Below are 26371 nucleotides of genomic sequence, written 5' to 3'. Positions count from 1 at the left end.
AATTAAAAAAAAAAAAAAATTTTGTCTCAACAACATTGTACTTCGTTCAGGTTAATCTTGGGGGACGACTCAGGCGAGTCACAGCTGCACGTAGCTGTTTGTCCACACTGAATGGGCTCTCCTCAGATGAGGTTAGTAGTACACGTCAGTACACATTAACTAAATTGCTAAATTTGTACACACACTCCATATGCACACTTTCACACGTTACACTGTCTTGAAAGAAAGATACGATTTTTGAGTTTAGCACATTCAAACAAACGATGTAAATCATTTATATGCTGCTACACCAAACTCCATGATATCTCCAATAGTGTGTCATTTACTGGAGGGATGAACGCTATTCTTCGAAAAGATATTCCCTCATTTGATATTTTGATGATGGTGATGGGGAGCACTGTCGACCATTGGCCATAAAAACATGTTATTTCTCCTCCTGTCCTCCAGGTGCACTCCTGCTTATCACTTGGTGTCTCTGTAGGCCTGGGGAAGGTGACAGTATCCAGTAACCAAAAGTTTTGCACCAGTGTTCTACAGAACCAGGACTTGTCCAACTCATACAGCTCTGGTCTCCACCAACATCAAACAGAGGTGGTAGGAGGCACTTTTTGGTCAGGGGAGTTTTCACTCTCTCATAATGACTCCCTGGGCTATGAGAACTGGCTGAAAACCCTCAAGGACCAGCCAGATATTGTTGAGTATTCCCTCAGACCAGTGTACGAGTTGGTGCCAAATGAGACGCAGAGGGCCGGGATGAAGGCTGCCATTGAGCAGTACTTAGCAGACAACGCTGTGCCTAACTCATCCAAAGAACCAGATTGTGGGTGGCGCATTCCCAACCTGGCTCCCAACTGCTGTCCTCAACAAGCCTGGAAAGGAACACTGGTGGTGACCATCGTCCAAGCCTGGGGTCTGAAAGGAGATCCAACTGGCACAACTGAAGGGTGCGTAAAGTCCCACTGTTTAACACTATGCAGTGTTGTCTGACATGAAAGTTGACAATCGTGAGAGAAACTTGATCAAAGCTTTGGTCGTCAATCCAAAATGGTGCTCGACTAAAGACAGCCCAGTGTTTCCCCCATAATAGTAAAGGCCTGGCGAGAACCCCTGCCAGGCCAAAAACTACTTCTTTAAATGCTGAAAATAACGCCAAATATCCATTCGTTCAGAAATCAATAGCGTTTGGGAGCCTCTGAGCAGTGCTGTTTTGAAATGCGAGTCAACGTCTGTGTCGTTGCCTGGGAAACTCAAGGTAGCGTAAGTCCTTTTAAGAAATAAGGCAATACATAAGCGAGTGAGTGGTTAAGTGAGAGAGCGAGCATCAGAATAGAATACACTGCAGCCTGAGGCAAAATTCTGACAGAAGTCTGGAATTTTGCTCTAAATTCTCACAATGCTGCTGCTACAACCCTCATCTACAAACCATCCCAAACATTTACACAAACCAAAATGATGGGGGCAATAACCACGCATTAATCGCACAATATGACATGCCTCAAATTGATGTTGTAGAGTTTGACACAGATTGCAACCAAGATTTTATTAGAACTGTCACACACAGTCTTTAGGCTGGCACTTCAAATATGACATATATCAAACTCAAACATTACTTAATTATTTACTTTTCCATGTTTTCTCTAATTCTCAGGTATGCCAAGATGTGGTATGGTTCCATCTACCACAGGACTCATATGATCTGGTCAAACGACAACCCTAGATGGAATGCTCGTTATGATCTGGGCAAGGTCAGTAAATCTTCTCAGTACTTCTGTTTACAGGTGTTAGCGAGAACTACTGTATCATGTGAAAAAAGCTGCACAGTCTGATAAATTGCCCTAAATTATGTCACTTCGTTTGGGGCTGAAGTTTGGGGGGGGTTATGGTGTTAGAAAGAAGTGAGGTTGAGGTTGAGGTTAGCGGCTGCAGGCTACATTAGCTGCTACTAGCATAACACACCAAAATCTGTAACGTTGAATGAACTGAGTTGCATTGTGGGTAACATAAGCATCAGGTTTAGACAAATGCATGGAATTCAAAAGACAATATCTCTGGTTCTGCTGCATCAATTTTTATCCTTATTTAAACTGTCAATTGTGAGCCAGACAATGTTTTACAAGTGCAATGCTAGATTCATAGAGTATTATGATCACAATAATGTGTACAAACACTGTGAATTAAATTGATTGTAAGATTGTAATTGTATTTTTAATTTTTAATTTATTTTCATAAAGGTGGATACAAACTTGGGTTTGAAGGTTGAGGTCTGGGATGAGGACACATACAGCAATGACGACATTCTAGGATCATGTGTGAAATACCTGATCCAGGGGACACACACCTTCACCTGTCCAGCCCCGGGAGGCGGCGCCAAGAACGGTGGCTTCGAGGTCCAGTACACCCTGACCTGCGACCCTCACCTCATTGGAGACAAGTGTAATCATTACAAACCATCTCCACAGTGAGAAATGCATTCTAGGGCCATGCTATTCACAACTTGCCACTTGCTTTACTTTAATCAAGCATGATAGCTGATCAGTTGATCATTTAACAGGTAATAAATGACTGAGGGCTTATACATTTATTTTCCTACCATTGAAACACAATATTTCTTATCTGTTTGGGGTTCAATAAATCATTTGACCATATAAATTACAGGTAAATTCACATAGTGACTTATCTTTACATCTTAAAATAATTATGTTGGTCTTGAAATCAAGTGGAGATAAACTGAATGTGAAACAGTAGAGAACAATTGTATCAGAATCGAAACTGATTGTACTTGAACATCTTTGTCTGCTCTGGCGTTTCACAGAAAGGAAAACAGTGAAATGCCTATAGCAAATACCAGCTTTAAAGGTTAAATGAAACAAGCTTTTGACAGAGATGCAGCTGGCATGTATCACTGGAATCTGTGTTACATTCCATTTGTGGAATGAAGAAGTCCTTTAGAAAGAGAACAATAACACAGCTTATCTTGTTTTTTGTGTTGTTGCTACGATGTCATGAAAAATTGCGCCTCGTGTTTTGTTCAAACACACACACCCACACCCACACACATACACACACACACACACACAAACATACTCCAACAAGCACATACACTTTTAATTTTCCACTGTATGTTTTCGCATTAATCTGGTCCTTGATAGATTGCTTAGAAAATGACAACTGTGTGTGTTTGTGTGTGTAAAAAATAATATGCTACTTTTGGCAGGCAGCTGGATTCTCGAGATCACAACATCAAGGATCACATAAGAATTCATCTTTTCGGGCTTCAAGTTGTTCGCTTTTGTGCGGACCAATAATGGTTTGGACCAATTAGCATCCTATAAGGATTCTTACATGATCTCGTGAATCCAGCTGCCTCGCATGGTAGATGGTGATAGACGGTTCATCCGATCACCTCCCAAGTATCTTTTGAAAGTGCCTACCCTTTTCCAAACAGTTTCCAAGGACGACTTCTCAGATGGTTCTGTGTTTGTTCTGTCTGTCTTTCTTTCTTTCTCATGTACTGTGCTTCTTTTTTAATCTAACAGTAACAGGTACAACACAAGTAACTTATACAGATTTATATGGTGCACTATATTTACCCTCCGCCATTTAATTTGAGTGTCTGAATTTTCAGTTTGTACATTAATTCACGAAATTGAGCCCTCAAAAAATTTCACAATGGAATGAAAAAAGTAGTTTCTGCTAACGATCCCACAATGCATTGCACCGCAATTACTGTTTTGCGACTCTACCGCTGTGAGTGATGATACAAAGTGAAGATCAGTAAGATGATGATTAAATGTCAATTTACTGCTCACTATTTAGTAACTTCGTAACAATTGAGTGTCAGTTATATGGGGAGTAATAAATGAGTAAAAATGGGAGTTTTATCATCTCATCTGTCTGTCTTGTAATAACTATCCAATTAATGACCCGTGTAAAAAAAAAAAAAGATTAATGGAAGTTTATTTGTTACTTACGATTGAGAGCTGTGAATTGTGTCAGCCAGTTCCCAACAGAATCTCAAAGATGATAGTCATGGAAACAAACATGCAGCTGAATGTGCTTCAAGTATGTGCAACCACTTGAAATTAACAACTTTTTTTCTTGCATCACCAGGCAGTATAACCTGCAGGTAGATCAAAAGAAAATATAAATATTATCTACATTTAACTCTGACTCAGGTGGATAAACAGTAATAAAGCATATTGTATCAGAAGAAATGTCAGAGGATTAACACAAGAGTGATTTAGTGTGACAAGAAAGATGGTGTACAACCTGTTTGACTGTTTTATTGTTTCAAGTGAAGGGAAAGCGAAAGGGAATTCATGTTAGTCTTACATGAACCATCTGTCAAAACAGGCCTGTGACACCCCTGTGGGATGGTACTTTTAAAGAACCATCAAAAAAAAAGGAACCAGCAGATGGTGGGGGTCAAGGAGATTACGCTATTGTCTGGATATTGGAATAAATCTGAGCCTATTACTCTGGATTTTTTTGTTTGAAAGACCCATAAACAGAGAGTTGCAATAATCCAGCCTGCTCATGACAAATGCATACATGAGTTTCTCTGAGTCAGATTAAGAATGAAAGCCTCTGATTCTGGAAATGTTTCTGAGTTGGAAAAAGGCAACTTTGGTGATGCTGTTAAAAGCTGAGTTCACTATCCATGGTTACTCCCGGGTTTTGAATCTGGTCACTTGTTTTTAGTAATCTGGACTCCAGATACTTGCAGACAAGTCATCTCTGGGCTTTAAATCTGAGCCTATTACTCTGCTTACTCATTGTCTCCTCTCTTTTATCAATGAAAATGTCAATCAATGTTCCTCAAAGGGCATCAAATACATGCAAACTCCCAACCACAAAGATGTTCCAGAAAATCGAACTGCTGCTTAAGTTAATAAGCTGCACTACACATATCAGAACCAATAAGAACCATTCAGAAAAACACTTTTAAATGAGTTTCAGGGTCAGGAATTTCAGTTTATTTCACAGTTTTCCAAGTTTGTCCTAAAACAACAGTCAGGTGTCCAAATGAACACTGAAACACGTTTTTCTTGGCATAATCATTCCTCCTGTTCATACTGACCATTAGAAGATCCCTTCATAATGCACTTTCAATGTAAGTGATGGGAGCCAAATCCACAAGCCTTCTTCTGTGCAAAAATGGATTTAAAAGTTTATTTGAAGCTAATATGAAGCTTCAGTCGTCAGATCAATCAAATCGAATAGATATCTTTCAACGTTATGGTCTGTTATCTACGTTTATGCTAAAAGATTTTTCCAATAAAAATCTGGAATGAGTATGTTATGAATATGTCATATTTTTATAACTTGAGATTTAAATGCATTTCAAAACTTGAAGACAATACGATTTATAGTTCTGGAGGTAAAATATTGAAATAGTCGGTAGCACCTAAGCTTTGGAATAGTCTCCCAATAAGTCTGAGGTCTCTGGACTCTGTGGACTCTGTTCAGACAGGCATTTAGGTAGCATGTGGTATTTTATGGTTTAACTTGTGTTTTATGTCTGTTCTATCTGTTGTTTATCTTTGTTTTATTTATTTGACTGTGAAGCCCTTTGTGACAGGTGTCTGTGAAAGGTGTTATATAAATGAACTTTACTTACTTATTTAATTACTTGATTTCAATGATGAAAAATGTCATCACTCAAGCTTGTCAAGTTCAAAGGATTATGGAAAAGCAGGATTTTTGCAGCCCATTTCTTCAAAATGTAAGATGTGGTTTGACCTGTTGTCTAATTTGTTTTGTTGTACTCTTGCCATGCGCAGTATCAAGAACTACTCCCTGTTTGATAATAATAACACACGCTATTTCCTTAACATGACCTGTATAAAAGTGCTATTACCTGCAGACTTGACAGTGTCACTGCATCCTCAGCTGACACACTCCTCATCTCCATCCTACTTGAGGGATTCACACCGTATTTGAGAAACCCAGCTGAGGCCTGAACAGGTAATCTTGTTTTTAATGAATGATGTAGATAATAAAAATTTAAAGGATCTTTTCTCCCAAATTACACAAAAGATATGTTTTTGTTCGTTTGTTTTGTTTTATTTTTAGACTTAATTGCAAGAATGCACAAAGTAGATTTACATTTGCTTATATAGTTTACGAAAATATTCATACTTCTAGCATTCTTACCGTAAGAAAACAAAGTTTACAGCTTAATCATTCTATTATTTACTTTTTTAAATGAGGTGACCATTTACAGTATTTTTTTTTTTTTTTTACCATATTATTACTGATTCTTTTATGTTACTTTGAGTTAAATGTACTATGCAACTGATGATTAATAGCTGTGGCTGCAATCATCATTCCTTAGCATTCCTACTAAATGTGCACTTCTTGTTTTGACTTAACATCATGTTCATTAACCCTCAATTTCAGCCAAAATATCATACTGCACATTGCTTGCTGTATCTCACCATATTATTACTCTGCTTACCATATCATACCATATAGATTAAAATGCCTTTTTTTAAAAGTCTTTAAAAAAATGCAGATGAATAGAGAGGGTTAGACAAATTACAGACTTCTAGAGCATAACAGTGAAAGAAAAAGGCAGAGAAAATGATATAATAAATATATAAAAAAAATATATAAACATCCAACACTTCAGCTTATCATTTGTATTTTTAAATACTATTAAACTGTGAACTGAAAGTTTTATCCCCATACAGGATGATGAAATAATCACAAAGCCTGTTTGCAGTTTTTGTAAACTTCATTAACTTCATTGACAGTTACATTACAGCTGAAATGATACTCAATGATTTCCTTTTCTACTCTCTCTGTTTTTCCCTGAACTATTTCAGTGTCTCCTTGACTCCAACCATGTTCTCCTTTTCAACACTACCTCCTCTCTGCCTGAGCCTCCTCCTCTTTCTCTTGTATCCCTCCTCTGTCCTCTCCTGTCAGACTGGGACCCGCAGCCAGTGTATGTCCGCTCCCTTTGTGCCAGGCCACAACCTGGTGGGAGAGGGCTTTGATGTGGTCACCCTGCAGCGAAAAGGAGCCTACATGGTTGACGTGAAGACCTACCTCTCTCCAAATGGAACTTGTACTCTCTGCTCCAACCCCCTTCAAGGCAACAAGCTGCAGAAAGTAATTTAAATCAGAAAAGCAGAAACACAGACTCACATATTCGACAGCAATTTTAACACTTTGGCACACACATATTGTTAACATGGTAACTGAGGTGTTCTCACTTTCATTTTCAGCTGCCAGTCTCTGCAGTGGACTGGCGCCCATCCAGCCACTGCAATTTTCATCTGTATGGAAGTGAACACACCTCTATCAGGTATTCTGTGATATAGAATCATAATCACTGATAGTGTTGTAGTCCAGTATCTCAAGACGGATCAGTCAAGACTTCCTAACATCCACTGGTTTTTAGAAAATCTAAAAAGCAAGATAATTGAGCTTTGAAATAATTGGTCAAAAATGTTTAAATCTGATTTGAGAGTTAATTTAACATCTGGCATCCAAATTCTTAATGTTAGCAGCTATGGGACAAATTATCTTTATGTTGTCATGACAACTCAACTCAAAATCATTTAGCTCCAAACGTCAGCTCCCTGGTCATTGCTTATATTTCAGGCTCTGATTTTACATCACAACATCAAATGTTTTCTGTGTCAGCTCTAGGAAAGAGTGGTGAAAACTCACAGACACTGACTGAAATTTACTAACACATATAAAATCTTAAAAATGAGTGTCATTCTCCTTTCATTCGCATTTATAATTCTGAGAATTATGCACAGACTCACACAGCCGGTCTCTTTCTAATCTTTAATTGGCTCCATTAATTAAATTGATTGATGTGAAGTATTTAATAACTTCCTTTTGTGTTGTCTGTTGAAAAATACAGTTAAATGTTTTGCGGAAATTAAACCGTTTTCATGGTGTGTATTTTATGTGTCCACAGCTCACTGCTTAAAACATACACCAACCAGGACAGCGTGGACTGGAAGGTAGGAAACATTTCAAGGCTACTGTTGAGAGAAATGCACTGTACTATTATTAATTATATACAGTATGTATATATATTTTTAGCCTGACTTACAGTAAGATTTATGCACTTTTGATGAACTTAACTTCTTAATGCTTAGCATACAGGATTTGCATAGTACCTCCCATATTTTATATGAAAAGTATATTGGTTCTTTGGTTCTCTAAACCTTTGCTGTCAACCTGTATACAATTTGGGGAAGTGAAATTTCTTTTGTGCTGCTCAATGCACCAAAAACCTAAATCTAAACAAGACTAATACTCTACAGTCAAATGCAAACTTATGCATGCTAACATGCTAACAAAGACAATGTTAATATGGCTATGTCACACAAGTATAATATTTACCATGATCACCATATTTGTTTAGCACGTTAGCATGCAAACATTTGCTAATTAGCATTAGTACAAAGTACATCTGAAGCTGCTGGACATGTCAATAGTATTACAGGTGTTTGATGAACCAAAATATTGGAAAAATGCAAATATTGACATGATGCTGCTATAAAATAAATGGATCACCAAAGTGATTATAGTTCATCGTGAACATGAACATCTTTATCAAATTTCATGGTGATCCATCCAAACATTGTCAAGACATTTCACTGAAACCACAAATGTCAACATCATGGAGGCATAAGAGGAAAAGTCAGGGGATCATCAAAGTCGTTAGGATTCATCCTATGAGATGAAACCATGAATGTCTTTGCCAAACTTTATGGTCAACCATCCAATAGTTATTAGATATTTATGTCTGGACCAAAATGAAGGACTGACCAACTGACTGGCTTTGCCATCACTGGAGCCACATTGCTAGTGTGGCTAAAAACTCAACAGCATAGTACCCAGTGGAAAATGTTTACAATGAGATCTGGTAATTATAAGACAAAGACATTGTTTTGGGAAAGGCATGTTACTGTGGACTTTTTAAAAAGAAATCTTTTATTGTTTTGAGAACTTCTAAAAATAAGCGTTTCTGTGATTTGGCTGAATTGCATCATGGTTACTACAATGGAGCAAAGAGCAGCTCATGGTCTCTTTTCTATCAGTCTGGACTAGATTTGACGAAGTATGTCAGCCTGGAGGTGGGGGGAACACGTTCCACTGCGTATAACTTTGCTACAGCCAGGAGCAAAGAGGACCGCTACAGCTTCAGCATACACAGGACCACATGTAGCCATTACAGGTAATGTATGCATCCCCACAGAATGTCAGATTTTTCAGCTATGTTTGCACACACAGTTGATTTACTATGCTGTCTTCTTGTATTTAGTTACCGTGTGTCAAGCAGACCACCCCTCAGCTCCGAGTTCCGCAATGATTTGGCAAGACTGCCCAATTACTACAGCTCCTCAACCAGGGCCCAGTACAGTCGTCTCATAGGGATCTATGGAACACATTATATCCGCCGGGTTAAAACATACACACCACTTATTTCACAGGAATAAATGACAAAATATTCTATATAAAATGATACAATATTTTTTGTCTCAACAGCATTCTATTGTATGTAATTTCAGGTTTATCTTGGGGGGAGATTCAGGCGAGTCACAGCTACACGTACCTGTTTGTCCAGACTGAATGGCCTCTCCTCAAAACAGGTATGTGTATCACTCATCTATTGAAGGCAGTAAATGTACATACACTCTGTACCAAAAATAACATCTTAAATAACCTCCTTTCATATAGGCGCACAACTGCTTATCAGCTGGTCTCAATGTAGGCCTTGGGATCAAACTGCCTGTTAACCTGAGGTCCTGCAACACAATCCTACAGAACCAGGATGTCTCCACTTCATACAGTTCTGGTCTCCACCAACATTACACAGAGGTGTTGGGAGGCACCGGTTGGGTGGGTGAGTTTTCTCTCATCCGTAACGACTCCCTGGGCTACAAAAATTGGCTGAAAACCCTCAAAGACCGCCCTGATGTTGTCCGGTATTCCCTAAGACCAATGTATGAGTTGGTGCCAAACGGGACAAAAAGGAATGGACTGAAGGCTGCCACAGAGCAGTACTTAGAAGACAACGCAGTGCCTAACTCACCCAAAGAACCATATTGTGGGTGGCGCATTCCCAACCTGGCTCCCGACTGCTGTCCTCAACAGGCCTGGAAAGGAACACTGGCGGTGACCATCGTCCGAGCCTGGGGTCTGAAAGGAGATTATTGGGGCCAGACTGAGGGGTGCGTAGAGAACAAGACAAAATCCAGAAGGAAGGCACAATAAACATGACGCATCAAACACAAATACTGATACAGTTGTTTGCTTTTCTATGTTTTTTCCAATTTGCAGGTATGCCACAATGCGGTACGGCTCCATCTACCACAAAACTCGTATGATCAGGTCAAACTACCCTCGCTGGAATGATCGATATTATCTGGGCGAGGTCAATACTAATCTTCTTTTTACAGATTAGTTAAAAAGTCCATATCTTAGAGAAAAAGATATCACTTCAATCCCAAAAACAGCTGATGTCCGAAGTAATTTTTAAAGGAATAGTTTGGCATTGTGGGAAATATGCTTATTTGCTTTCTTGTTGAGAGTTAGTTGAGAAAATTGATACCACTCTCATGGCTGTACAATAAACATCTAGCCTGACTCTGTCCTTAGTTCGACATTTCCAAAATGTACTTTTAATATTACTATTACTTGCTATTTTGCAGGGAGTTATATAAAGATTTGGACTGTTCACTTTTTCTTTAAGCAGTCCATTGATGCTACCGTTTCTTCCATTCTGTGTAATTTAGTAGTCAAAAACAGGTTTTGAAATGAGCTTTACAAGAATACTAACAATAAAGACTGTGCTCCACAGAGTTGAATTACATTATACTTGTTTTTTTCTGAAATACAGTACTTAAAGTATGTAATATGTAATATTACCTTTGTGATATATGTGGGAAAAACACAAAAAAACTTTAGGCAAAACAAAAGCCATATCAAAATCTAAAGTCTAAACAATTAATGCGGCTGCTTCTCCTTTTTGTCATCCATCAACTACTTTTTATATTCCGGCTTATGAAAGATGTCTGCTGTGGTTTGATGTGATTAGCTGTGAAAACTAATCAACCAAGTGGACAAGCGGAACTAAAGAAATACCTTAATGAATACACCAAACATATAACACTCATTTTGTTAGTACAAAGTTGACCAAACAGACCGTGTGATGTATCAAACTCAACAATTCAGTGGTATGTAATATTTTTGAATATTATTTAATTATATTACTTTTACTATCTTTTTTTTATAAAGGTGGACACACACTTGCAACTGAAGATCAAGGTCTGGGATAAGGACTGGTACTGGGACGACCTCCTGGTGTCATGTGAGAGGGAGCTGAGCCAGGGGACACACAGATTCACCTGCTCAGCCAGTAGAGGTGGCGTCGAGATCCGGTACACTCTGACCTGCAACCGTCACCTGACCGGAAACAGGTGTAACCAGTACAAACCAATTCCATAGAGAGAAATGCATTGGGTGGCATATTCTATGCAAATCTTGCTGGTTTTTCTTTAATCAAGTGTGATATCAGATATTTACATTATTTTCTTTAAATGCAATAAATTAGATGGGTCTACGGTATTCTAATACACAGGTTATAAGTAAACTATTCAGTTTCCTATTTTACATTAGAGGTATAAGTGCATTTACATGTACATTAGAAGTGTTTGACTTATAAATGGATAATTAGCATTGTATGTGTTTCTCAATTGAATGTATGAAACCATTTAAAAGACAGTTTGGGAGGGATAATATTCCTTTGTATTCCTGTTTTAAATTTTGGTGCTGGGGTCACATTTAAATCACAGACTGTGCATTCGTTATATACAGTCAGTAACTGTTGATTATTTTCTGAATCCATGTGTCAAAATTGTTGTGAGTACCATTAGAGATATATGTTTGTGTGACTTTCTCATGCTAATAAAGGCTGTCAGATCATGTAAACTGTTTCTTTAAAGCGCCACTAATCAACACTGGTGTCACTTTATAATAAGGGTTCAAAACACATGCCTCAGCAATTCATAACTATGACTTAATACATGAAAAAAGCAGTATGTGACATGAATTTAAGTTGCTCACCATTAATAAATGAACAAGCCACTATGAGTTAATGTGATTAGATAACACATCATATTAAATAATATTATTTCATACATAAAATTATATGGCACCAAATTAGCTGGCATCCAATTATAGAAAATGGCATTTTATGATGAGCTTCTGTTAAAGCACAACAGCTGTGAAGATATAGTGAAACATTTAGCAATTTGAGAGAAAGATTAGATACCTTGGGAGTTGTTGGACCAAAAACAGAACTAAAGAGAGAGTGAATATTGGACTTATATTTTCCAGGTGGCCAGAAACACGACAAATAAATGGCAACGTTGCTCTGTACCTGCTGGATGTTTAAATTAACTCTTTGCTAACAAGTTCACCGATAAAACTTCAACGGAACAGTTCAACATTTTGGAAAAAAATGCTTATTTGTTTTGCGGCAGAGACTTAGATAAGAAATCAATACCAATCTCATGTCTGTGCATTAAATAAAGCAGGCAGCCATTTAGCTTAGCATAGCTTAGAACCAAGTGGAAATAGGGGGGAACTAGCCTGGCTTTGTCTGAAGATAACAAAATCCGGCTACCAGCACTTCAAAAGCTCACTAATTAATATTTTTATCTCAATTGTTTAATCCATTCAATCACTGATGTATAAAAATGAGAATTTGATGTTTAATGGGGGATTAAGTGTCTCACTACTTGCCTAGCAACTGCGCAACTTACGGTTACTTTCTTCTAACAGTTTTTGTGCTAAGCTAGGCTAACCAGCTGCTGGCTGTAGCTTTATATTTTACATAAAGGTTCTCATTAACGCTCCACCAGAAAGCGAATAAAAATAAGATTTTCCAGAATGTCTAACTGTTCCTTTAAACAGTGATAATGCTGTGTTTACATCTTGTTTCTTCTGTCTCCTTGGGGCCATAAAATCAGTTATTGCAGGTTTAAATAGCCAACTGAGCTCATACTATGTTGTTTCTTCACAGCTACTGGATAACTAACATTAACTTTAAAGGACAGGTTCACAATTTTTCAAGTCTTAAAACAATAGTCAGGAGCCCAAATGAACACTGAAACAGGTTTTTCTTGCCATAATCATTCCAACTATTCATGACTGCTAAAAGATCCCCTTCAAATGTGTTTTCAATGTAAGTGATGGGGACCAAAATCCACAGTGCGTCCACACAGTCATTTTCTGCAAAAAGGCATTCAGAAGTTTACCTGAAGCTTATATGAGGCCTAAGCAGTCTGAGTCATATCAAGTGGATATCTGCCACATTTAGTCTTAGCATCAGATTCCCTCTTTGTGTTTCCTAGGACAGTGTTTCCCTTTTGAGTTGCAGTGGAAGTATAGTAACAAAAAGAGGGACTTTGGTGATAAAAAGACTGTAAAGTTGAAAGATATCTACTTGATTTGACTCATTTGGACGACTGAAGCTTCATATTAGCTTCAGATAAACTTTTAAATGCATTTTTGCACAGAGGGAGGACTGTGGATTGCCCACATTGTAAATGCATTATAAAGGGATCCTCTAATGTCTAGGAACAGGGGCAATGATTATGGCCAGAAAAACCTATTTCACTGTTCATTTGGTAACCTGACTTTATTTTTTATTTTTTTTTTTTTTTGAGACAGACTTAAAAAAAAAAGTGAAACCCATGAGGCGACAAGTGGGGTGAGGCTTGTTTTGGAGTAATTCCGCCCCTATGTGGCCAAAAACGGTTAACACAGCTCTACAAATGACCTCAAAGTGCCAAATGACAGCTACTCGGGTGATGGTGAGCAAAAACAAATGAGCCCATCCTGTTTGGAGTACCGGGTCGTGGCTGTAGTTTCCAACACTCATCATCTAACACAAACAGTGGGGTGTACATGTAAAAGCGCTAATGAACTGCCCCCGCCCTCATGTCTTCATGCCTCCTGTGGTAAAGGTTTCCTGTGTAGCGTTTATACGCTGCGTAAAAACCGACTCCTGCCGTGACCGCTGGATTCCTTCCTCTCATTTTTGGACATGCCAATTGATCCAAACGACCGCACGGAACAGCCTGGAGGCGGTATGAACCTCTCCCCTCACCCCCACACCGTCTCTCTGTCCAGCCTTCTTTACAGGACACTCTGTCTGGCACACGTGTATCTAATTTAGGTGACTCTGCGGCGCTGCGCCCCTGACAGCGCAGAGGTTTCCGTTAGAAGGAAATGATGGAGAAGGAAAGTTTCTGACGCCTCTCCGTTTCGTTGGGGGACTGTCCACAGGAAAACTGGAGATCATTTTCGCCTTGCTTTGTTTGCTCGTCCGCATCATAACGCACAGATACTGTAAATCTGGAAAAATCTGTATGGATTTGGGATTAATACGGTCTTCGACACTGAAATGTCTCAGGATTGGAAATGCAGCTCCACGCCTGTCTGTTGCTTTTTATTATCACAACAGGTAAAGAAGTCTGTCAGTCAGAACTGAAAACTGCCATAGATGTCATTGTATACTCATTTTATAGTCAATGAACTTTGTATTTGGTACATTTTTTTCAGTTGAAACTGCTATAGATGTCATTATCTGCTACTTATAAATAAGGTTAGGCTACAATAGTGCTTCTCTCTTGTCAATAGATTGATAACCTCTAGCCCAGTGGTTCCCAGCATGGGTTCATCAGATGGTTAAAGTGAGAAGAAAGAAGTAGAAAAAGGTCTTTTACAGAAAATTAGGTTTATTTATTTCTCAGTTTCATTTGAATTTCAACACCTTTTTGTGCTTCTAAAAATCCTTCAAATGAGATGATATGAGAATGAGAAAGTCATTTTCATAACCTGTAATGAGGCGTCTCACATAGATTTTGATTATTGATTTTGATTTGAAAGGATCAAAAGCCAGAACGGGCTGGGAACCACTGCTCTTTCAAGATTCAAGAAGCCTGTCACATAGTAACAGAAATTCCTCCTTGACAGTCAAAGGTAGACAAATGTAACAATAACAATGCTAAAACTAGAGCTGCAACGATTAATCGATTAGTTGTCAACTATTAAATTAATCTGCAACTATTTTGAGAATTGATTAATTGTTTGGAGTCGTTTTATAAGAAAAAAATGTCCAAATTCTCTTGTTCCAACTGCTCAAATGTGAATATTTTCTGGTTTCTGTAGTATTCTGTGACAGTAAACTGAATATCTTTGGTTGTGGACTGCTTTACAGGACAGAACAAGACATTTAAAGATGTCACCTTGAGCTTTTGGAAAACATGATCAACATTTTTCACGATTTTCTGGCATTTTATTTATCAAACAACTAATTGATTTAACAAGAAAATAATCAACAGATTAATCAAGAATGAAAATAATCGTCAGTTGCAGCCTTATATGATATGAGAATGAAAAATCCCTTTTTAGGTTGAATTGCCCACAACTCATAACCATAATCTGTGATGAGGGGTTAAAGGTCAAAAGCCAAATAAGGCTGGGAACCAGTATAATCCCTCTAACTGATTAAACTGGTTTTCACCACAGCATTTCACAGAGGTGTGTTCGAGTAATTCCTTCTCTTACAAGCATCTTTTTTTTCTTTCCCCAGATAAAACATTGGCCTTGCCGCACCGCCAGTGTGGTGGAAATGTCACCCTGGACCAAGAGCCTACTGGTAACATCAATCTCACCCTACCAGGACTTTTTACTGAGACCAACAGCCTCGACCCAATGAACCACCAGACTGACCAAACCCTGCCTGTTTCCATTTGCACTTGGATGTTTGATATTCCTCTGGGTCGGATGGTACATTTAAAGTTACTGTGGTTGGAAAGTGGTTCAAGCATATCAGTGCGCTGTGTTTGGAATGAGGAAGATCAGGTCTTGGAGAGCGGGGGGACTGCCCTGCTCTCAGGCTGTGACAGAAACAAAGCTATCCTCACTTGGACAGGAACAAGACACTACTCAAATGCAATTAAGCTGTCCTATTATGGTGAGAAACTGCTACTCAATTACCCGGGTTAATTTATTGAGTCTCACTTGCCTGTATGTGCACCCTGATCATGAGAGTTTGATCTAATAGTGGTAATAGCATTTGGATTGGGCTTGTTTTAGAGCTGTTTTTACTTATGTGTCATGTTGTTGCCTTAAAGGATATATAAGAATAAGAAGATAAGAAGTGTAGTGGTGAAAATATTTTTTGTTTACAGTCGAAGAAGAATGCTATGGTTACTTGGGCTGCATGGCGAGTAACTGTGGAAACAAACTGTGGAAATGTATTGTTCATAATGTACTGAGAGCTGTAAATCTGTCAGTAGGAAAGAACTTATCACATTTACTGTGGTGTGACAGACGTAGAGATGTTATGTTGTTGTGATTTCCACTCTGTCTCTCCTCACCCTGTCCCTCTCTGTTTTCGTGTTTGTTCCTGGTCATCCAGTTCAGGAAGATGAGAGGAATTCCTCGGAGGACCACACCAGCCCACATTCAGATCAAGACCTTGCGCATTGGTCTCAGACAGGAACCAGCTTTACAAGCGCTGCTCCTGTTAGGCAAGAGGTGGTGAGAGGGACAGAAGGGGGCAGAGGTCGCCTCTACGAAGGTCTGGAGTCGAGCTCTGGGCCTCAATCTGTGTCTGGTCCCTCTACTCTGGACCAGGGGCTGAGGCACCCCACCTCACCCCTGCCGGGACTCACTGTGGCTGGGAGAGCCGATAGGGAAACTCTCCCTCTTCCTGAGGAAGAACCAAACAATGGAGCGGATACATCTGGGGCTGCTCAACTCGCTGATAGTCCCATGTCTGCCAGAGAGAGAACACACCCCTATTTTCACACACAGCATACACTCAGTACTGACACACTCTTTCACACAGCAAATACAGAAACAAGCTCTAACGACGAGTTCCCTAAAACCCAGGTGGCATACACGCTGACAGATTCAGCAGTCAGTAGCTCCAACACCATGCTTGGCACAGATATGCGCATATATACTCAGACAGATATACACACAGACAAACATAAAACTACACAAGCTCACCCCACTGTGTCCAGCTCCAGCGTCCTTCCTCTCACCTCCTCTCCCCCTGACCTACTTTCCCTGACATCTAGGGAGAGTGGCACCATCCTAATCCCACATGGTGGAGCTGTTAGTGGGGCACCCGTAGAGAAGCAGCCCCATGCCTGGAGGATCCAGCGAAGCACCTACAGGCTTAACTCTGATCTGCTATCCGCCATCACCCATGACCCTTTACAATCACCTCAGTGGGATGATTCAAGCAGTGCAAACACTGATACTGAACCTACTGTATCATCAGGGAGCCCCAGCAGGACGCATTCATCTACCACCCACATCCCAAAGCTTGACTCTGTTGTTGGAACTGTGGCAGCGTCATCTCATCCAAACATTAGTCGAACTGACTCATTTGTATCCGCTGCATCAGATGTTTCCAGTCAGACTGCGCCGTTTGAGTCCACTGCTATGTTTGAAAACACAATGAAGCTTCACACTCGTCACACGTCTGACCTGGATTCAGCTTCACGGACTCAAACAAACACTCCGCAAAGCACAGAGAGCCTCACACACTCGCCATCTCATCACATGTCATCCCCATTCACACAGACAGGCAAAGAAGACACGCAAACAGCAACACAAAGTACACAAAGAAATGTTGTTAATGCATACATGACTACAACCTCGCCTGATATCACCAAAGCCGATGACTGGATTTCAGGTTTCACAGATTCGTCTTCTACACCCAGAGCACCGATGACATTGGGAGATGTAGTCCAGAGCTCAGCTGACACGGGAACTAACACACTGGATACCACTCAGACACACTTAAATGAAAGCTCACCCACACACAAGTCCTTCCTGGCAAATTCACAGACTCCTGTTCCTTTTTTCCCATCTAGTACATCCATACACTCACCTACACCCGAATACTCGCTCCAAACACACGCTACGTTTCCTGGTACAGCCATGCCTTTGAGCTCCGCTGCCACTGAATCCTCTGCACACACAGAATTCGTCGACCCCAAAACCACAGCTACACCTGCACAAACATCAACTAAATCTACATCTACACACACGCATCAAACACATATCAACCTGCCTTTTCCCTCCTCTACTATTGTCCCTGCTACACATAAACAGTCCAACAACTATATTACCACCACACATACTGCTCTGTCCTCATTCACAACCGAAAACACAGATTATGAACATGGAGATAGAGAGGTAGAAGACAAGTCTCGGCAGTTGCCCCCCCGCAGCACAACTGCACACACTCCCACAGCTGGACCTCCACAGCAACCCCCATCCTGGACGACCCCGCATCCCAGCCAGGAGAGCCATTTTGCACACACACCATCTTCTTCGACTTCTGCACCCACTTGGAGCTCCACAACGACTCAGACACCCAAGTTCTACATTGTGCCAGACCAGAATGCAGCCATCAGAGGTATTATACATGTTTGTGTGTGTAATGAAATATCCAAGTTGTGTGTCCAAGCTTGTTGTAAAGGGATGGTTTGCTCATTCTGTCCAGTGGAGTCAATTGAGCTGCTGCTGCAGATTATTGTGGAAGAGTCCAGATCAGCTTTTACTGCTGGCTTGGAGGAAGATACGACTGCCTGGGTGAGACACACACACCAGCATTCATGCACATACTACTGTAATAAGCATGTTACTTGTATAAAGTTCTCACTTCCCTGTTTATTTTAGGTGGAGCCCTACCTACTGAGAGCCTCAGGGTTCAGTCGGCTGCTGGGAGTCTGGAGCAGGTGAGGTGGTTTAGAGAGATGGAGGAGGGATAGTATTCAGTGAATAGCTAGCTTGCAGTCAGCTCCAGTTTGTGCCTCTCATGTATTACCATTACATTTGAGTCACAGAGCGAAGCATCAGATTTTCCAAACGATAAATACCTGGTGATCTTTGAAAAACCGAGAGGGTCAGTGAACAACATGTACCACTGCTCTGAAGGTATTTCCAGTATCCTCAAAGACATTTTTAACCACCCTGATGAAAAAATATTCCAGAAATGACATACAGTATGTCCTTGCTCTTTTTGTTAAACACATGCAAAATGTTATTTTTTATGAAAATATAAAATAGTTGAAAGAAACATTAATATATACCAGTAGCAATGACATGTTATTTCCATTCACTATTTTGTTTGGATTTGGAAAAAGAGACACAACTTGAGAAACAGGTTAAAAATCTTTGTCATTGTGCAGTGGATGGAATATTTTTTTCATCCAGATGGTTACAAGAGTTGGAAAATACTTTCAGAATTGCAGTCAAATGATCTTCTGGGTTTTTCAAAGATGACATGGTATTTATTTTTTTGAACAGGATGGCAATACATTAGAACAAACTATGACTAGTTTGCAGTAGTTTGTGTGAAAAGAGGCAAAGAAGGTGAATCTACTGTTCTGCTGTTGTTCCAGTGGCCATGCAGTGCAGAGTTTGGTGGAGTTTAAAACCAGCGGAGCTCTGCAGTGGCTCAGCATCACAGGACCCACATCACTGTTGGAACTAACAGGACTAGCTCAAGCTGTTCGTGAGGGAAGGACCTTTAGATCATCCAAGATCACCAACATCACGCTGGGAGGTGAGCCTGAGTTGAGATGTCCTACAGACAGCTGACAAAAGATTCCTAACATTTGGAGTGGCCGAGGAGTTAAAGCCGGAGACTTTTGTCACACATCGTTCTCCATCACTTTCCTCTCATTTCTCTACTGTTGGCTCTCTGAGAAAGGCATAAAAAATGCCCTAAATACTTAAAATGCCAGGTTAGTGGTCCGCCACTGAGTGGAAATTCCATTCTTAACCTGGTTAGTCAATTAACCCAGTTACAGACAGACCCATGTAAACATCATAACTCAGTTAGATAGACTCAGTTATGTTTGCAATCCAATATGTGACTAATCTCATTAACATCCCTGGTTTACTCAGGTATTACTCACATGCTACTGTGACCATGTTCAAACATCTTACTCCTTTCACTTTTGGTGTTTGTCATCTGCACAAATTCACACTGGCACAGTTCTGATATTGTCAAAACACATGGTTATATGAGGAATGAAGTGACCTCAGCCAGTTATTTTTGTGCTGTTTGCTGTTGAACAAATCAGGCTGATGGGTCTATTCTGTTGGCAGATTATTCAGGGCAGTAGGGACACTATTTGGTTGCAATATGAACAGTATGAACAAAAGTCAGCAAACTCTGCATGTAAACCTGGTCACTGACTTGCACTAAATAGACTTCCAAAACATGTATTCTTATTATTTTGTTTATTAATTTTCTAGAACCCATCATCTGCAATGTTTTTAAAGTTAGTTTTAACATTGACATGTATGCAGACACAATGAAAGGATAATTTTGGCAATATACTATATTTCTGTTATTGTCATCAAAGCCCCTGAAAAGACCAAAAAAAAAAAAGAATGTATTCTACTAGCATGTATAGCCTATTTATCTAAACCTGATATAGCTTATTCCTCTGTGCCATACACCTTCACTGTTCACTGTGTCCAAAATCTATTAACTATTAAAAACACATCCCATCACTGAAAATAGTATCCAACAAAAGCACTATTCACTCCTGTTTGAGTAACGTTTACTAAAAATGACAGAGACCAGCTGTTTTAGGAAATATCTTTACCTTTTTTAAGAGTGAAACTATAAATCTATGACTTGTTTTTAAAGATTTACATTGGTACTGTAGGTATTAATGGGCGTGAGAGTGAGTGCCACAGATAAACAAGAGAAGTCAAAACCATAATATTGGTTTTGAGCTTTTTATGGGGTTTGTTGACAATAACAAAAGTGTAGAATAACACCAGCTGTATCCCTTAACGTGTCTCCCATCCAGGTCTGCAGGGTGATGTGTGCGACTGGTTACTGCAGTGCCCAGCAGGCTATAAATGTGTGTCCCAGCCTGGCACTGCAAACTATAGCTGTTCCTCTGTCTGCCACTTTGATTACTGCCACCATCATGGCATCTGCACACACCACCCAGGCCAACTTCCAGTTTGCCGGTGAGAACATAACACACACAGAGGCATACATGCATGAATATTCATTTTGTATTACTCCGTCCATCCAAGAAAGTTTTGTGCATATATTTTTGTTTGTGTATTAGCTGCCTTGTAGGAGAGGACTTCTGGTACATGGGTCAGAGGTGTGATGTAAGGATGACTCGAGCGCGGCTCGTGGGCGCATGTGTTGCCATCTTACTCATCATGGTGACCGTCATTGGTGTTCTAGCCCTTGTGGCAGTACGACGCTACCGAGCCATTCTGATCCAGGCCAAAGTGGATCAGACCCGGAGCAGGTACTCACTCACTAACATACACATGTATAATCATAGCTTACACAGAACCTTTAATACAATCATAAATACTCACAATGGTGATATACATATATATCAACATGATTAGATGTTTAGATGATGATGTATTAAAAAACAATATGTGGAAAGTTAATCAGATGGTAGACTGGTGTTTGTTACCCATTCTGAGGGGACCTTAGAGTCCCTAGTTTCAAATCTTCTCTATAGTTTGGAAAAAAAAAATGTCAGTTATTATCATATATAATATTAGAGTTATATTACAGTTTAACAGTAAAAGCATAAGCGAACATCCCTGCAACTGCCATCATATTTTGATTCTTTTACATCCTGATTGGTGCGCAGAAATACATGACACACACACACGCGCGCACACACACACACACACACACACTTCAAACCAGCAAGAAGAGCACAACAGACAAAAACACAAAAAATAGAAATCTCTCATGAAATAACCAAAACTCTTCTAGCTTTGGCAGAAAATGTTGTATTTATACAGGACCCCATCGCTCAAAGTAAGAAGCTGATTGAGAAAACATGTTTTCAGGGCCTTTAAGTGTACAGTAATGATATAATAATAGCCTTAACATGACTCCAGAACAGGAATGATCCAATTGTGTTTAATGCTGATAACACAGAAGGCTGAAATGAGATCACCATAAAAAGAGTACTGAAAACAAGAACTGTGTACACAAATTGCACTAAAGGTGATCTCCACTAGGTGTCATAGTCTGACTGCCAAACCCTATCCTGTTGACAGAAGCTGTGCTGTAGACTCTTGGCAAAATTACATTACTCTTAAAGCTGCACTAGGCTATTTTTGTGTTAAAACGTACTTGTCATCCGAGCCTTAATCACTAAGTGGGGCTGTAACAGAGGCAAGACGTTATCCACTTTAACGTTGACGCTGTAGTTTCATCCTATTGCCTATAAGATATTCTAATATTGGGTATGGACACAGACAACAAGTCCAGGCAGGAAGTGATACATCTGAAGCTAAGCCTTAAATCCAGATTTGTCTCTTAAATGGATGGGAGTGAGCGTTCAGTCCAGAGAAAGTTGGTAAGATCAGAGCTTTACTTTCTTTAGCAGGCTTGGTCAACAGGAGAGCATAGTATTCAGTTTACTGAAGTAATTTTACATGACATGCCACCAGGTAATGGCAGCATAAAATAAAAGGTTACCTTTCCTTTCCATCTGCTGATTTTTGCTCATTTTTCTCCAGTGAGACTTTCAAAACTGGCATAAAAATTGAAGCAGGTACAATAAATATTGTATCCTATAAATATTTAACCTCACATTATGGTTTGTTGTGTGCGCAGCTATCGCAGGTTCAACCATTTTGATGAGCTGTCAGGCCGGTTCTGGTTACGTTCATTAGCAGGATCAGCAGACTCACTGGATAATCCTGCTTTTACACGTTCCGATGAGTTACTGCACCTGCGGGCACTCGACCGCCCCTGCTGTTACCACGACGACACGCTGTCGCTAGCCTCCACCTGCCCCAGCCACGGAACACACATCAATACAATTTACCCCCACAGGTACACACACACACACACACACACACACACACACACACACACACATCCAGTATCAAACATGAACTTTTTGACAGTATCAGAACGTTACAGCGATTGATCATGCAGAGAGTAAATATCTGTCTGTACATCGGTCTTCTTCCATCCATCTGTTGGTCGATAAGAAAAACTTTCACTTGGGCCATTCATGCAACTTAAAACAATACAACAGTTAAAGTCAGCAACAGTAATTTGGACAATCAGTGCACACAACTATGTGATGTGGGAAATCAATAATTATCTACTAAAATACAAATCATGCTTTAAAATACAATACGTCATCAGAATTTCAGTTATTTGTTGTCATCAGCTGTCAAATACATACTACAACAAGCATGCGATGTAACACATACATGTGCCAGTACACTTAATACTGTGAAGGGTACACCTTATAAAGCAACATCAGATTTAAGAGATAATCACGAAAATGTTGATCAAGATTTAAAAAAAACAAACTAACAAGCAAGCTAAAAGCAAGCCCCCATTCTAAGGTAGATAAGAATTAACCTGCCTGTTGACAACTGTGAAGGATTATAATATAAACAGGTTGGTTTGATTCCTCCAGGTCTGCCTGTCTACATCCTAGACCCTTCACTGCTGCACAAATATCCAATATCCTGTTAGCCTGACAACAACATACAAGATAATGACTATAGTTAGCAACAGCTGTCTTTTAATGCAAATGTTAGATGCAAAAATGATTTTGTTTCCAAAGAAATCCTAATCTGGGGTTCCACAGGAGTTCCATAGACACAATTTAGTCATTGATAATTTTATATCACTCAAAGAGAAAAATTGATAATGCTTTAAAATTGCAGGCATGAACTTGAACCATTTTACTGACTATATTTATGGATCTTTTAAAAAATAAGTATACCTTACCTGCATTAATTTATTTTTTTTGGCCACTTAGGGGCAGCAGAACAATCTGTAAACATAACACTGACATGGTATCACACTATAAAGATGATATGGCTCACAGACTTGCTTTTTTACACATCCACCACACACATATCAACATCAGCATTCACTTGAAGTCATTTTTCTTGCCACCTGCTGAATTTAAGTCCAATATTCATCTTTCATTGAGCTCCTTTGTGGTCTCCTCCAAGTCCTGAATTATCTGGGTCCTTAGCTGCTATATGTTCCACTATGTTCACCAGCTACTCACCAACTTTGTCTGTCTGCCATTTAGAGATGGGCAGGTAGTGTATGGTGGGTTTTTAGAGCTTTTTTAGCTGAAAACAGCTGCCTGCATCTGGAAGCAACGTTTATGAGGGTGAGACTGAACCAAAAATCAAAAAAGTAAAGTTGTGATCTGTAAAACCAAATGATGAGCTGAAAAGTGCTAAAAAAAAAAAATGCTAAAAAGTTCTGTAGAGCTGAGTTGGGTGATAATTATCTGTAAGTTTGTCACTATAAGCAACAGTTTTATTTTATACAAAGTAATGTCATCCAGTGTTAGTATATAAATATTGATTAGAACCATAAGGATTGAATACTTAATTTCATCGATACAAAGACAAACAAGCAATTCAGGTTAGGTAAAAGAGTAAATAGGTAAAGGTAAGGTCAAAACACGGCAATAATTGTGTGTAAATAACAATACATCAACTTAATGTATTATTGATTGAATTTCTTGATTGTAATTACAATATTGACCATAAATCATTCAACAACTCAAATAAATAAAATAAAAATGTAAAAACAAACAAAAAAAAATGAACAAAACTACATCGCTGACCCTCTCCTAACCTTTACTCTTAAACTTTTACTACTCAGAGTTTCCCAAAGGTTATTTTGACAAATTATAAATGTGTATCTGTAAATATTGACTCATACACACATACAAAGACAATGCCTGTGTAACCCTAACTAATCCCTTGCATCTCTGTATTCATTGCAGCTCCCAGTATGGTTGGAGGGGGAGCGAGATGAGCATGGGGGATGGTGTGTTGGACTCCGGTAAGGCCAGCGACCTTTCAGTCTGTAGCTGGCCAGTGGAACCCATTCAGTGGACTCCATTCCCACTTCTGCAGCAACTGGCCTCACACAGGACACCCACAGTGAGTGTCTGACTATGTGTTAGATAGAGAGAGACACAGGAGAAATATGTATTTGTTGCATATGATGTGTTGTTCCCCTATGAAACCAGGTGAGGGTGAGAAGGCCACGGTCCTACTGTGAAGGCATGGAGCTGGTAGACCTGGGGAAGAGTTGGACTGCATGACTCGCATAAAGAAGAATTAAATCTGTTCTGACACTGGTATTTGCAGTCAAATCTTCTTGTTTTGTAAATAAATAAAAATAGTAAAACAGTGTAAATGTGTGTAGGTTTACAGTATATAATTTTGCTGAATTGTTGTTACATTTTCCAGTTTGATTTTACAATCTGTTTCTGATATGCTCATTCTGATGTTATATTGTAAAGATATCAAAAAACAAAGGATATGAAGGCTGTCTAAATGTCTATGGCGCAGTCTTATGTAATGCTTTAATAAACTCAGGGCAAGAATACATGTATTCAATTTTTGGGGATTTGGTGACTTAAAAAAAGAGAAAGAAAGTCCTTGTGCATCTAAACATACTGAGCTTTCCACTGAGGTAAGTTTATTTGTAAAGCACATTTCATACCAAAGGGTGCTTCACACAATGCTTTAAAAAATAGAGAAAATACAGCACTAACATTAAAACATAAATTAGATCATTAAAAGTAAATAAAAAGATAAAAATAGAATTAAATACAATATGGGTCACAAATGAGTGCTTAAAGAAATACTTCAACAGTTTGGGAAATACGCTTACTTGGTTTCTTGCTGAGCCTAGATGATATGATCAATACCACACTCATGTATATAAGGAATATGCATATATATATATATATATATATATATATATATATATATATATATATACACACACACACACACACAGGAATATATATGGGGAATACAAAGTTACAACCAGAAGCTAGCTTAGCACAAAGACTGGAAACGGGGGAAAAGCTAGCCTGGCTCTCTCCAAAGGTAACCAAATCAGCCTACCAGCAGCTATAAGGGTCACGAATTAACATTATATATACATTATTTTATGGCATGTAAAATAATGACGTGGGGCGGCCGTGGCTCAGGGGTTGTCAGCTCTACTGCCATTGGTGTGTGAGTGTGTGTGTGTGTGTGTGAATGAGAGGTAAAAAAGCACTTTGTCCATTGAGGTCGAAAGGCGTGATATAAGTGCAGTCTGTTTACCATTATTTCATCCTTACAAAAGTGTAAAAATGACATTGTGGTTTTATGCAAGGATATGTGCTGGACTATTTCTTGGCCGTGCAAAGTGACTCCCTGTAGTCTTGTCATCAAAGTGAGGTTGCCAGATAACCAACAGAGAGTCTGCCCCAGCCACTAA

The 26371-nt window shown here is 39.3% G+C and overlaps 3 protein-coding genes across 9 annotated transcripts in view; all 3 read left to right on the top strand.

The window, feature by feature from the left end:
• The window catches only part of LOC137180032 (perforin-1-like), a 71784-nt gene extending 64828 nt beyond the window's left edge, over positions 1-6956 (top strand). For all 6 annotated transcript variants that reach the window (XM_067585192.1, XM_067585191.1, XM_067585194.1 and 3 more), the window contains 6 exons: positions 51-131; positions 448-944; positions 1649-1745; positions 2232-2433; positions 5893-5967; positions 6831-6956. In XM_067585192.1, the coding sequence (XP_067441293.1) occupies positions 51-131; positions 448-944; positions 1649-1745; positions 2232-2433; positions 5893-5963 (948 nt within the window). In that variant the 3' untranslated portion in view covers positions 5964-5967; positions 6831-6956. The remainder of the gene's footprint in view (positions 1-50; positions 132-447; positions 945-1648; positions 1746-2231; positions 2434-5892; positions 5968-6830) is intronic.
• LOC137180033 (perforin-1-like) lies at positions 6775-11961 on the top strand. The gene is made up of 9 exons (XM_067585196.1): positions 6775-7119; positions 7236-7315; positions 7943-7988; positions 9075-9211; positions 9299-9437; positions 9546-9626; positions 9715-10208; positions 10318-10411; positions 11275-11961. The coding sequence occupies exons 1-9, from the start codon at positions 6775-6777 to the stop codon at positions 11482-11484; spliced, it is 1626 nt and encodes a 541-aa protein (XP_067441297.1). The 3' UTR covers positions 11485-11961.
• A 1762-nt stretch (positions 11962-13723) lies between these two features.
• si:ch211-14k19.8 (mucin-5AC) lies at positions 13724-25481 on the top strand. Of its 2 annotated transcripts, XM_067585184.1 has the most exons (11): positions 13731-14509; positions 15641-16024; positions 16472-18490; positions 18578-18666; positions 18754-18812; positions 19479-19642; positions 20907-21072; positions 21177-21368; positions 22709-22930; positions 24873-25032; positions 25122-25481. In XM_067585184.1, the coding sequence occupies exons 1-11, from the start codon at positions 14467-14469 to the stop codon at positions 25194-25196; spliced, it is 3573 nt and encodes a 1190-aa protein (XP_067441285.1). In that variant the 5' UTR covers positions 13731-14466; the 3' UTR covers positions 25197-25481. The 2 variants fall into 2 exon arrangements, with proteins under 2 accessions (XP_067441286.1, XP_067441285.1); XM_067585185.1 differs by lacking the exon at positions 22709-22930 and having other exon boundaries at positions 13724-14509.
• The last annotated feature ends 890 nt before the right edge of the window (positions 25482-26371 follow it).

This window comes from Thunnus thynnus, chromosome 3 (genome assembly GCF_963924715.1).
Source record: "Thunnus thynnus chromosome 3, fThuThy2.1, whole genome shotgun sequence".
In the NCBI taxonomy this organism is placed as follows: domain Eukaryota; kingdom Metazoa; phylum Chordata; class Actinopteri; order Scombriformes; family Scombridae; genus Thunnus; species Thunnus thynnus.
The sequence above is the reverse complement of the archived record's forward strand: the minus strand, read 5'-3'. Positions and strand labels throughout refer to the sequence as shown.

What these genes read in the sequence shown, in the direction of transcription:
- LOC137180033 (XM_067585196.1), top strand. Translation starts at nt 6,775, where the DNA reads ATGATACTCAATGATTTCCTTTTCTACTCTCTCTGTTTTTCCCTGAAC. An exon ending in AGGACAGCGTGGACTGGAAG is followed by an intron (nt 7,989 to 9,074) that starts GTAGGAAACATT and finishes CTTTTCTATCAG; the next exon opens with TCTGGACTAGATTTGACGAA. An exon ending in GAACACATTATATCCGCCGG is followed by an intron (nt 9,438 to 9,545) that starts GTTAAAACATAC and finishes ATGTAATTTCAG; the next exon opens with GTTTATCTTGGGGGGAGATT.
- si:ch211-14k19.8 (XM_067585184.1), top strand. Translation starts at nt 14,467, where the DNA reads ATGCAGCTCCACGCCTGTCTGTTGCTTTTTATTATCACAACAG. An exon ending in AGGAAGATACGACTGCCTGG is followed by an intron (nt 18,667 to 18,753) that starts GTGAGACACACA and finishes TGTTTATTTTAG; the next exon opens with GTGGAGCCCTACCTACTGAG. An exon ending in CCTCACACAGGACACCCACA is followed by an intron (nt 25,033 to 25,121) that starts GTGAGTGTCTGA and finishes CTATGAAACCAG; the next exon opens with GTGAGGGTGAGAAGGCCACG.